The sequence below is a fragment of the Batrachochytrium dendrobatidis genome (genome assembly GCF_000203795.2).
Source record: "Batrachochytrium dendrobatidis JAM81 unplaced genomic scaffold BATDEscaffold_5, whole genome shotgun sequence".
Taxonomy (NCBI): Eukaryota; Fungi; Chytridiomycota; class Chytridiomycetes; order Rhizophydiales; genus Batrachochytrium; species Batrachochytrium dendrobatidis.
Genome location: NW_006281103.1, coordinates 1257091 through 1270368, shown reverse-complemented (window position 1 = coordinate 1270368; position 13278 = coordinate 1257091). Strand labels below are relative to the sequence as shown.

At 36.8% G+C, this 13278-nt stretch overlaps 4 protein-coding genes across 4 annotated transcripts; 3 read left to right on the top strand and 1 right to left on the bottom strand.

Annotated features, from left to right (window-relative positions):
* Positions 1-2241: 2241 nt before the first annotated feature.
* Positions 2242-6595, top strand: BATDEDRAFT_88107 (uncharacterized protein; the record flags this gene model as incomplete). The annotated part of the gene is made up of 18 exons (XM_006678730.1): positions 2242-2418; positions 2739-2925; positions 3025-3077; positions 3142-3258; positions 3357-3419; positions 3566-3673; positions 3775-3915; positions 3984-4184; positions 4279-4368; positions 4463-4628; positions 4710-4872; positions 4956-5103; positions 5178-5459; positions 5554-5736; positions 5812-5904; positions 6018-6161; positions 6263-6358; positions 6443-6595. 18 exons carry the CDS (start codon positions 2242-2244, stop codon positions 6593-6595), a joined length of 2565 nt encoding a protein of 854 aa, XP_006678793.1.
* Positions 6596-6772: 177 nt separating this feature from the next.
* BATDEDRAFT_88106 (DNA-directed RNA polymerase core subunit RPB5) lies at positions 6773-7909 on the bottom strand (the record flags this gene model as incomplete). The annotated part of the gene is made up of 5 exons (XM_006678637.1): positions 6773-6930; positions 7032-7171; positions 7278-7359; positions 7450-7554; positions 7758-7909. 5 exons carry the CDS (start codon positions 7907-7909, stop codon positions 6786-6788), a joined length of 624 nt encoding a protein of 207 aa, XP_006678700.1. The 3' UTR covers positions 6773-6785.
* Positions 7910-8453: 544 nt separating this feature from the next.
* Positions 8454-9437, top strand: BATDEDRAFT_24671 (uncharacterized protein; the record flags this gene model as incomplete). The annotated part of the gene is made up of 2 exons (XM_006678450.1): positions 8454-8748; positions 8854-9437. 2 exons carry the CDS (start codon positions 8454-8456, stop codon positions 9435-9437), a joined length of 879 nt encoding a protein of 292 aa, XP_006678513.1.
* Positions 9438-9666: 229 nt separating this feature from the next.
* On the top strand, positions 9667-11467 carry BATDEDRAFT_10975 (chitobiosyldiphosphodolichol beta-1,4 mannosyltransferase; the record flags this gene model as incomplete). Its single annotated transcript, XM_006678264.1, has 7 exons — positions 9667-10059; positions 10144-10292; positions 10360-10449; positions 10525-10597; positions 10675-10879; positions 10913-11177; positions 11269-11467. 7 exons carry the CDS (start codon positions 9667-9669, stop codon positions 11465-11467), a joined length of 1374 nt encoding a protein of 457 aa, XP_006678327.1.
* Positions 11468-13278: the final 1811 nt, after the last annotated feature.

Sequence of the window (13278 nt, the reverse complement as noted above, 5' to 3'; positions counted from 1 at the left end):
ATTTGAATAAATTAGGGCAGAAAAAGAACAGCTTAGACTAGATTATGAACAGAATCTGCGCTCTCACAAACGGCAACTTGCTGAACAGCTTGGTGAGGCCAAAGTTCTTCAAACAGAAAAAGACTCACTGCAAGCAAATGTTGCATCTTTGGAACAGGAATTGAGCAAAACATTGCGTCATCAAGATGATCTTACAGCCGAATGTATATCTTTAAAAAAGGAGCTTGATAAGACTAAAAGTAGAATGGAGGAAAATACTCATCAATTCAAGTAAGAATCGCGGTGTTGGCCATGTTACTGAAATGTGTTGATATACTAAACATGCACAATAATCTGCTACTGGTGGAACTTTATCATTTATTTTACACTATTGTAGCGTAAATATCAGCGACATGAAGATGACAGTGTTGAAGGAGCGTACTGAAAACCAGAATGTGGTTGGTGATTTAAAGGATAAGATTGTTGAGCTTAAGAGGTATTTTACGCCACTTTTGATCATTTAATTGCTATCAAAACTAACTTTAATTTGTTGTGATATCAATTCAAGTTCAATCAAGACGTTAAATAGTACAATTCAAGACATGTCACATAAAATATGCCATAGTGAAAAGGAGCATATGGAAAAATGCAGATTGATCCGAGAAGAAGAGTGGGCCAAACTGTCTACTCTTGAAAGTGAAAAGGCGGATGTAAGTTGCGCTTTTATCTTGTACCCAGCATTGATTGTTTTTAATATATCAAAAGCTAATTTAAAAATAAATATATTGATAGATTGAGCGAAGCTTGGAAGTGTTTAAACAGCGATTGTCTGAACTTCATAATAGAGACGAATCATTCCGTCAGCAGACATCTACGGTAAATAGTCGATTCTTTAAGCAAGCAATGATTTGGATATCAGTGCTGAATTCCATTATTGTGCATGGTTTGATTTCAACTATATACTGTATAGGAGCAAGATCGTCTCAAGGCTGAAATACGCGAACTGACATCCAATCAAGAGTCATTAAATTCCATGAACAAATCATTGATAAGCGAAAGAGACAACTTTCAATCAGAATGTAATCATCTTCAATCACGCTGTCTTGAAATAGACACTATGTTGAGTACCGCAAATTCCAGCCTGGAAGACTACAAGCAGAAACTAAATTCACAACAGTAATACATTGATGGATGATCCGTAGACTATTTTGGATAAAAGTATGTGTTCAACATTTACCCATCAACTAATTCATGATATCATTTAGTCAAAAAACTACACTGCTTGAACAGTCTGTCAAAAATCACATTTTGGATCTTGAGCTGTTGCAAGATCAATCCAACAAAGAGCGCGAAGCACTTATGCATGATTTGGAAAGACAAAAGGTAAGCCAAGATAAATACATACTAGTTCTATTTTATAATTCCATACTGATTGTATTTTATATTGCGTTATGACGTTGTTAGAGTTTTCTCTTGCAAGAGCGACTCCAGTCAGCCAAAAAGATAGAGTCTTTATCTCAAGATAATTTAAAAAATCGTGAAAAAGCAGCAAAGCTATGCAATGTTCTTGAACAGGTAAATGCAGTTCAAGCTGAAGAACAATATAATTTGTATAGACACTGTTTCTATAAGATACCAACAAAGTTTTATATTTTTAGCAAGATCAACGTTATGGATCCAAATTGGAATCTTTTAAAAACAAGATTCGCGCATACAAAACAGAGGTTCAAACTCTAAAGTATGTTTTTTGAATGTTTAAATTAAGAAATATGATTTAATCTGTATATTACACTAGGCAATCGCTCGATACCCAGATCAAATTGGCAGGAACTCAACAGGAAGAAATGCATCGCAGACAAACAGGATTCATGAGTTTCTTGCAATCAGAAGGAATATAAGCAAGTTTCAATTTTATTTATATCTTTAATAGTTTGAAAATAGAGGTTGCTATAAATTGAATAGAAATATAAAGCCCAGCACAAATCTGTTATGCTTTACTGCGTAAATTTACATTTTTATTAGAGTCAAGTTATTGCATTTGGCAAATCCAAGCACTTGGATGGATGCAGTTGGAGAGTTGCATGAATGCAATATATGCAATAAATATATGCAATTTGGCTGAATAGTCAAGATTCTTACCATACCAGGTCACGTGTCTAATATAAATGCGTTCTAGTAAAACCCGAGCTTGTTTTCCAAGCAACCAATATCTAATCTTGACTATCAATATTTGGTCAACTTTATATTGCATTCTCAACAGCAATGGAGATAATCACAGCAGTATCCAAACTGGACGTAGTGTTGTTACGGAAACTAATTGATGGACCCGAGTCGGCTCAGCATGATATTAATTTTGCGGGACCAGATGATGGACGAACGGCTTTGCATATTGCTGCCAGTAATGGCAGTAGTGCATGTCTTGAAATGCTACTTCAACAGGTACTGTTCAATATTGCCATGCATTGATATCATTTCACCGTGTTGCAACAGGCACGGAATATTACTCGATATAATATGGGGCAGGCGACACGTAGGGTGTCGAGTATTGCGCAACTAATGGAATGGTAAACAGTCGAGGCCATTTGTGTATACAGTAGTTGTGATAGTGGGGTACAGCCACGCTTACTACACCTCAACTCCTGCATCTCCATGTCCTGGATGTCCGTACGAGTCTAGCTTCATAGCAGACACCCGTTCAACAGCAATAGCTGCATTTCAATTGGTGAACTCGTACTAATACTATCGAGTTCCTGCTTTAGCCTACAATTAATATTGACGCTGTAGATTTACAAGGCAACACCGCTTTGCATTTGGCTGCTGCCTGTCGAGAAATGGATGCTGTGCGGCGGATTCTTAGCTATGGGCCGGATTTGCTAATCAAAAATAAATTAGGCAACTGTGCTTGCGAATATACTGACGATCCTCAAATCGAATCACTTATCCAAGGTATTTGGCTTGAAATATACTTGTATCCATAGATAGTCGGACTATGTTGTATAGATGGTCAATACTAACACGTTTAAATAACCGTGATTCAATCGTTAGAACGCATCACTGCATCTCGAAATATATTGCAGGCAAGCCAGTTGATGAGTGCAGTATTTATTGGCAGTCATGATATATGTCACTAACTCTGTTTGTGGGCTCATGTTAATATAACAGTGGAAAAAAACACAATTGGGCCAGCTTGACAGCGAACTACCTTCAGATCCTGTCAAACTCAAGGAGCTTTGCATAGAATTACTTATAGGACAAGCCATATTTGAAGACAGATGCCAGGTAAGTCGCTGCATCTATTATAAAATGTCGATTGTTTATTCCAGGATATTTATCGAATTTTCAATGATGTTGTACCAACTTTATCATGTTTTTAACAGGACGCTCTTCATCAGCTTATTGAAGAAAAGCACATATCAATGTACAAAAATCGACTAATGGAAGTAAGTGTCATGATTAACAAAAACCATGTTTATTTACACTTGCCTTTGCTTTGGAATTCCATGACACATGAACGTGATTACCATATTGATTGAAATCTACCAACTATACTGATATCATTCTATATGTGGACACTTGAATAAAATAGCAATCAGTCGGTATTCCAGATAGAGAAACCGGAGAAAAGTATATGATGCAGCTTCAGTTTTGGCAGGACGAAATTGAGCGACAGGCTTCAACTATATCGTATTTAAAGGTACTTTATTGAACCACATTTTTGATTAAATATTCATACTATTTAATTCAACTAATTCCATGAAAATTATCATTTTGTCGTATAAACAATCTGGTGTAAAGTTGCAAATCCAAGTTCTTGAAACTACAGCAGCGCAACAGGAGGATTACTACAAACAAAATCTAGCAAATATCACAAAGCAGCAGAAAGATCAAGTTCAAACTATTTTTAAACGTGCAGAAGAAACAGAACGAGCATTTTTGGTAAGAGTATATATAGCAGTAGAAAAGAAAGTGTCAAGATTTTAATATCAACACATGAATCTTTGTAGAACTATCAAAAAAAACATTCCGAAGATGCTATTAAAGCAAGTCAGTTGCACATTTTAAACGAAAATGCTGATGCTAGTGTTGCTTCAAAAGAAACTGAAGACTCTGAAGGAAATACAAAAATATACAGACAATATATTGAAGTGAAGGCTCAGTTGGATGATGCCGAAGCGCAACGCATTATGCTTGAGGAGCGTTTCAAGGTAAGCATGGATTGGAGTGTGTTTGGTAAAAGTAAACAATGCAGTTACCTATTTCCAAAAAGCTAAACCATTGACAAATTATTTCATCCTCTAGTCAAGTGAGAATCTTAGAATGTTGGCGGAATTAGAAGCACAGGATCTTCGTGCAGAAATTGAGAAACTTCGCAAAGGCATTACTGAAAAAGTAATATCTGCTTATTCAAGGCACTATTTCTCGAATCATGTTAATGGTTTGTCAAATGATATATTGCTGACATGACTGATTTAATTGGTATTAGGTCATGTTCCAAATCGAGGAAGGGCAGCAGAAACAAAACAAACAAGACGAAAAAGATGAATCACTTGGAGAAATTATATTTTTAAAAAACGAAGCAGGCCAAAAAAGTGTCAAGGCTGGGACAATCGACAAACTTATTGAGCGTCTTGTAGATCCTGCAACTTATGGTGAATATCTCGATATTTTTTGGAGTTATAGTTCTTGATTATGATATACTTGATATTGACATTCATATTGGTGGATTTTAGACAACCAATACTTGCAGGCATTACTGCTAACCCATACTGTTTATATTGACAGCAAGGAATTGCTTGAACGAATCACAAAGATTTGCCGCGATAGTATTAGCTCAGCATCCAAATCTCTAGAACCTGGATCAACTTCGTCTAATTCATCGTCTGTTATTCTAAAGTATGACTGATTTAATATAGTATTCATAATTCACTTGTGATTTAATATCGACTATTCTAATCACAGTTTTTTTATGTTGTCAGGGCTGCAAATATGATCAAGTATTGGATGGAGCAGTATTGGTCTGATTTTCAGTCCAATCCAAAGCTAGTTCAATTGTTGACTACATTTATGGATGCTCTTGAAAACCCCAAGCTTGCACAAATGCTAAAGACATGCATGAACCGAAAGGTAGAGAAACATATTGGAAAGATATTTATTGTTTCTCTGGCCGCGTTTAACGAGTATTGTTCAATATTGCATAGCTTACCGGAGTGGAAGCACCACTAATTGAAATGCCATCACAATGTCCAAAACCAATTCTTCCAAAAGCGTTGCTAAAGCGTGTTTCTACAGACATTGCATCAAACCGCGAATCAAAAATGATGGAAACAGTATCTCGTCCAATCAGTGCTCCATGGAGTGCGTTCAACAAGAAATCTGAAATTTTTATGGATGATTTGAAACTCAAGATGGTTGATTTAGATCCCATCGAGGTTGCTCGCCAATTGACTTTAATTGAATTTGAGCTTTTTAATGCAATCAAGGTACAATTTCTAGTGGTCATTTATATGTTTATCTAGAGTGCATTGGCGGATGTATAATAGACTTGACATTTACAACTATCCAATACATGATTAGGCCCGCGAGTTTTTGGATTTGGCTTGGATGAAGGATGACAAGGAAACACGTGCACCCAATATTATTCGCATGGTGCGCTGGTCTAACCATGTCGTTCATTGGTTGATTACTGAAATTGTTACCATCAAAGACAATATCAAGCTTCGTGCCGCGATGATGGAAAAAATTATTGCATTGGCTCAGGTATAGCTTATTGAAAATTTGTTTAGACCGAGTTGATAGTGATGAGTATTAATGCATGGCTTGAGGAAATATTAGCAATTGGAAAAACTCAACAACTTTAACGGGGTCAAGGAAGTGCTTGCTGCACTTCAATCTTCCTCTGTCTATCGACTCAAGAAAACTAAGGAGGTACGTGTTTATTGTATGGTGGTAAAGCCAATGGATTACAATGAATATCATACTAATTTTATGCACCCTTATATACTTGATTGAAACTGACAACTGTGTTTGTACTGGTATAGCTGATTGGTGGAAAATTTATCAAATCTTTTGAAGAGTTGAAGCGGTTGACGTCGAGTGAGCTGAATTACAAGCTTTTGAGAACAAAGGTTCACGCTGTAGAGCCTCCGCTTGTACCCTTTCCTGGGGTTTATCAAGGAGATTTGGTATGTTTGTTTTGACGGGGATCCATATTATTTTAAAAGCAATTCAATATTATACTGACTTTGTAACTGGATGAATGGCTCAAAATGATATGGATATGCAGGTGTTTTTGGAAACTTGTGGCAAGACAAAATTAGAGGGCAATTTGATCAACTTCCAAAAGTTTCAAAAGATTGCCAGTTATGTGCTTGAACTTCAGGTAAATTGATATTTCCACTTGAATACAGGATTGCTTATTCTGTGGGCTGGCAGTATTTCTGACCATTTTCCTGTGGTATCTCAGACATATCAGCAAGTACCCTACCAACTAGGTCCAGTGCCAGAAATTCAAGATTTTCTTCGGAATTATCCAGTTTTGGACGATGATCAAACATATGGATTATCACTTGCTTGCGAGCCCAGATTTGCAACTAGAGGTGGTTTTGCAAATACTTGAGTTTGCAAATGTTAATGTTGGATTTTTTCAAAAATACAAACTTTTTCATTTGCATTTTAATCAAATGTCGAGTGGTATGCAGCCCTTGAATGTTCTAGCACTATTTCCAAAATATTGTCTTGTAAGATCTTTAAACTAGGTGAATTGAAATTGCATATTATTTGGTTCGTGCAGGTTTTATTCAAGACAATCAGAAACAGAATCGGTAAGTCACATATTTTCCAGCAGTCTCGCTTGGACGAATAATCTTGACCACCTGTCCACGTTTCAAACCATAGTATCTTGCCACTGGATCTGATGGTTGTATGCGAGGAAGTTGTGTTTCTTTTAAACGACTGTCAAAATAGAGCATTTTATAAGAGTACAATGAAATTTCCATAAGATTAAAACCGATACCAAGTGTGGCTGAGATGTCGGTAAAAACAATAATACGTACTATCGAGCAAGAAGCGTCTTCTTTTCGTCTACTGTCAGCACTTCGTGTACGGGAACCAATGTATGCTGAGTGATGTTGACAAGCAGTTCAGATTCTTGGAACAGCTCCAACTGATACTTGGGTGCCATTTCTTGAACAACCTAAAAATACATGATAAATAAGTCTGGATTTGGAGAAGCAGTTTGGCTTTTACATCTAGGCGTCTACAATGGACTTCATAAAAGTCATCAAGTCGAAAAAACAAACCTTGTTTGCTGATGGAGTCAACGATTTCTTGTAAATAAGAATTCCCTTCATGATACTTTGTGAAATCATACGTTCGCAAATCCTATTACAATAGAAACAGAAATATGCATTTAAAATTTTCAATCTGTCATATAACCTCATGAATCATGCAAGTCAAATTAGGTAGTCTTACTTTTTAATAGGCTTAATGCCAACCGAGTCGTCGTCTGTAAAAAAAACCAACAGCTGATCATTTTCAGAAGATGAGTGCTGCACTAGAAAAGTCAAGCCTTGGCGACTAGAAAGTTGGAAATAGCCGGGTTAGCATCACGATCCGACATATCCAACAATTCGGCAAGATGAATTGTGGCATTTCTAGTAAAAATATAGTGTTTTGCTCCATCAAGAAATAAATAATATTGTTTCTCGTGGTAGAAAACCAGTATATGTCGAATCCAGAAAATGCTGAATCAAATCCAACTTGAATGTACATGTTCCTACTCTATGATGCCGCCTTTGGTGTAAGTATAGCGGAAATCGTCAAGAGACATTTCCAATTCAGCCTTGGATACCAAATAACCTCGATGGCTGACCATTTCATGAATAGTTCTATAAACTCGCCAGAGTTTGGAAACCTCTCTGTCTTCATCCATTTCTTGTGTGTGGACTAAGACTTGTGAGCGTGAGTTGAACCAACATGCAAATTTTTAAACCAGAGTGAAAAATAATCACGTGATATGATATTGTACTTGTTTGCAGCCATTGACCAGGAAAACACACAAAATATTTATATTTCGACCTAATCTTGCCATTCTTGAAACCATTCTGGTGACAGAAAGCAAGCTGTTGTTGCAGTATTTCAACCATGTAAATAATTTGTAAAATTACACGATTGGTCCAGACTAGTGTACAAATTCTGTAGAGTTTGATTGACAACAGTTGAACTCAATATCTGGATTGCAAAATTGCCAATTGTACAATGTATGATCATACCAAATGAGAACAATCTCATTTTCAAACTGTAGTTTGAGAGTATTATATGAATATTTATTGTAATTCCAAAGTCTGCAAGTATTCCATCTTGCGTAAATACGCTGTAAATCTAGAATCGAGTTGGGAAATATCGATGATTTGAGCTGTAACAATCGAATCAATGCTTTATTCTACTGCTGTCTGCTTTTTTTTGAGTATATTCTGATGGTCTCACATCATGACTCTTCAAGTGTTGTTGATGCTACAAGAGCAAGACTTTATTCACTCCTGAATGCTGCAGATGAAGAACTTCAGCTTGATTCTCGGATTGTTTTCAGAAACAAGCAACTGATGCTTCGTTTATCTACTTACAAGGACCGTTGCTGGCCACTTAAACCTTGCCAACTATCTCCTTTAATCTGTGCTTCTCATGGCTGGTTTAATGATTCGCTCAATACTCTTTTATGCACCGACTGTGGTGCTCTTGTGGTCTGTAATGTCAGATTAGGATCTACTTCAGGTAATCCTTGAGTTTATCTGTCATGTATCCACTGGTCGAGTCACTTGGCATAATAACTAATTGCTTGTATTTTGAATGGCTGGTTTGCTCAATATTGCATAACAGACACTATAGTACAGAAATATGTGGGCTTGTTGCAGTCAACTCACAAGGATAGTTGTACATGGAGGATATATGCTATTCCTGAACATGAATACAGATTTCCTTTGATAGGCTACACGCAAACTCTTTTTGCCTTTTATAAACGACGGGACTCGCTGGTTGGAGTTGTTGCAGATCTGGCAATCACTCTGCAGTCGGTAGATGTCCAAGAAAACATTGAAAGTGTATTACATGACATAGCTCAACTCAACAATGATTCGACTACAGATTGCTTGCAACATCGCAAACACTCTCAGTTTCCATCATCCTGCACTGCATTTCAGATGGCTTTATTCGGGTGGGAATACGTTGCTTCTAAATCTGAAAAACCAGCAACTGGGATCAATACTGTTCAATGTGCTATTTGCCTTCGTGAATGTGGTGTCTGGCAGTTTGCTAATACATTAAATTCTCAGCCGAGTCGATCCCCATTTGACGTAATCATGGAACATCGTTGGTTTTGTCCTTGGATCACTGCTGCTGGTAGTCAACAGAAACCAGGATGGAAAATTACTGTGGATAAAATCACCTCAAGACTACCTAGATGATCATGCCAATCACTAATCTACTGGAAATCGACATTGGACATTGGACATCAGCATTCATTCTTGCATATATAATAATAAATTAGATGGTCAATTTCCACAAGAATTCATATTTAAAATGGATTATTGCACCAAGTATTGCAAACTTCAAGAATTGGCACTTGTCTGAAGCCAAATGATGTCGAGTTTCGTATAATGAATTAGATTTCCCCAAATATCAGCATCACTCTAGATGATTGAATATCTTCTGACTGTGATTCCTATTGCTGTAGCAACTCTACTTTGTGGTTACATTGTTGCTTTGCGGTTAATTCCATATCAACGACAAAGAGTAGCTGTTCTTGTGTTGGGCGATCTGGGACACTCTCCTCGCATGCAGAACCATGTTCTTTCGTTAGTTCAGAATGGGTTTGAGGTGGACTTTATCGGATACAAAAACTCACAATTAAGACAGGATATCAGCAAGGCAGCCAATTTGATATGTATTCCTTCTCCTGCCAAGATTCGCACATTGAATAAGCGACTATTTATTTTGCTGGGTTTGTGGAGGTCCATCTCTCAAACACTGCGACTATTTTGGATTCTAATATATGCTATTCGGAAACCAGAATATCTGTTGATTCAAGTATGTTACTGAGTCATTCTGTAGCTATAGATTAGACTGAGTCAGTAGTTGGACTCTGAATATATTGTTTTCATTTGATGACAGAATCCGCCTGCTATCCCAACTTTGCTGGTTGCTCGACTTGTCACCATTCTTTTGGGAAACAAATTGATTATTGATTGGCACAATTTTGGATACTCTCTCATGTCTGACCAATTTGCCAAGAATAAACTCTTGTTTCTCTTTCTTACAAAGTAAGTTTCAATCTAATTTTACTTGATGCTTTTACCAACCCATTAATACTTGTTCATCTCCAAATAGATACGAGCAGTGGTGCGGATCTGGTGCATTTTTGCATTTGTGCGTGACGGAAGCAATGGCTAAAGAGCTACAGTTTTCATGGCAGATTCGGTAATTTCTGGCATCAGTTTTTTATTGTATGGTTGTGTTCAATTGATTTAAAGTGTAATGCTTAATTGATTTTAGAGGCAAGGTGGTTGTACTCTACGACAAGCCCGCAGCACATTTTAAGCAAATATCCCCAATAGAGCAGCATAATGTAGGCATTTATTCATTCCTAGCTTTTGTAGTTTCAAAACTGGATTTGAAAATGTAGTTTACTAACCTCACAAACAGCTATTTAGTCGCCTAGACATGTCTTCTCAAACTATACAGTACAAGAATCCTAACTCGAACGAATCAGAACTCATTTTCACAAAGTCGACTGCTAAAGGATTGGCTGAATTAAAACCCGATCGTCCTGCTCTGATTGTTAGTTGTACGTCCTGGACACCAGATGAAGATTTTGGTATTCTATTTCGCGCACTATCACTTTACGACTGTGCTGCCCAAGATCGACTTACCAAAAACAAAGTCACTGTGCCACTGTCTAAATTGATTGTTATTATCACCGGGAAAGGACCACTACGGAGCAGTTTTGAACAGCTCGCGACTGACTTGAAGCTGCAACATGTATCCATCAAGTTTGCCTGGCTAGAACCTCAAGATTACCCAATACTTGTTGCTGCCGCGGATTTGGGCATCTCACTCCATACATCGTCATCGGGCTTAGATCTTCCCATGAAAATTATAGACATGTTTGGTTGCGGTACTCCAGTGTGCACCTATTACTACCCAACGTATGTTATATGCTTGCTCAAACCTTTGACTGTTTAAACACTTGTTGATGATGGATTTCAAGTTGACCACTATTCTATTTAAACTTTACAGCATCTGTGAACTAGTTCAAAACAATCAAAATGGCGTATACTTTCAGGACGAAACGGAGCTTTTTAAAAAACTAGTTGACTTAATTGGCAATTTTCCAGCACCAAATGCTTCTATTTCTACCTTGATACAGGGTGTAGGTGAATTCAAGTCAACATGGGAGAACCATTGGCGCGAGCGTGTACTTCCTTTAATTCAATAAACTTTCAAAAGACTGCACTACCTTGGCACTTTAAACTTTGACTACCGCAAAATAATACATTACAGTGACAGTATTATCACTTGGATTTATTTATGATTTGAAAATAATAGTAATTAAACTATACAAATGAAATTGAAAAGTCGGTTGGAGTTCCTTCATTGCTAGAATTTAGAAATAAAGGTGGCAGTTTTTGGTGCGACTGTGACAGTTCTGTTTTTTCTCGAATTTTTGCTTTCTAAAACAATGATCAAAATGCTGTCAAGTATACTATTTATCATGTATGCATACATCTGCCATTACTAACCTTTTGAGCCAGAGTCATTGGCTGCATTACACCAACAATAGGTGTCTTGCTAAATATCTTGTTGAAAGTAGCATCACGATTGTTCATTTCTCTCTTGAAATAATTGAGTTCGCCCTAGTGACAAGTGTTAGCTGATATGAAAATACTACATTTCTATTGAATACTTACCAGCAACGATGATATTTTTTCCTTTTGTCCATCTATTTGCTGTTTAAGCTCGGATATCGTTTGAATATCTACATCCCTTGGCTCTCTATTTATATACTTTATGTCTGCATCTTGCAATCTAAATATAAATGAGCGATTTTTGATAAACTTGCCATTTCAAAATACCGTGTTACGTAAAAATAGCGCATAATCAACTCACTGTTTAGCTTGAAGAGAAATCTGTTTTTTCAAAAACAGTTTGGCTTTTTCAAAATCTTGAAGCATAATTTGCAATTCCCTAACATGTTCCGTTTTAACCAATTCAATCTCCTTTTGTAAATCGGCTTCAAATTGAATCACGCTTTCTTCCAGTATTTTGCGACTTTCAGCTCTATATCAAGCACATTTGTAGTATAGGAATGATCAATCACAAATTATATTCAAAATGAACTGCATTTGAAAACATGTATTGAGTGAAACCAAATATACTCTACCCATTTGTTTCCATCAGCGCGATTGTATCGGATAACTTTTTCAAAGCACCTGCAAGATTACTTTCCAGTACTTGAATTTGCTGTTTAAGAAGATTGATTTGCTCCTATATAGTTGACCGTTATCAAGCCCGTGAATTTAGTCAATAGTATCAAACAAACAAAAATCAATTGTGTTACCTGCTTGGCGATAATATCCTCCGACTGAGTTTGAATTTGATCTTCTCGAGCTTGTACTATTAAAGTCCACTTTTTGACAACTTTTTCAATTTCAGATTTCATTTTTGCTGAAAGATCTGCTTCCAAATCTGACAACATTTTGGTACGTTCTTGAATGAGAGATGCCATTTGATCCGAGTGCATAGTTTTCAGACGAGATATTTCAATTTGCCGCTGGGTCTCAAACTCCTGTAGCATAGTATCATTTAGTCAATGAGGTTGACGATGCTATCATGTTGTTTGGCTTACCTTTTTTGATGAAAGAGCAGAAACTGTGTGAAAATTCCGTAGATCGTCCAATTGCTTTTTATGAGTTATTTCTGATTCTGCAAGCGTGGTAGCATGCTGCTTTTCCAAATCTGAAATTGCACATGCAGATGCAATACTCAAATCGTTCTCCTTTTGTTTCATGAGCTCTTCTAGTCTTTGTTTTTGATGCGCTAGTCCATTTATATGATCCGTTTCTAATTTGGCAAGCACTTCGGTTTGTAGCTAAAAAACACCAAGCCTTATCAACATCAAATCCATCAGTCCATTACTTAAAATTTGTTTAAAAACAAACTCACGTATTTCTCAGTTTCCAAAGTTTCTTGCAAGTGCTCTTTTTCCTGCCTTAATTGATTCATTTCCTGCTCCTTTTCTGTCATCTC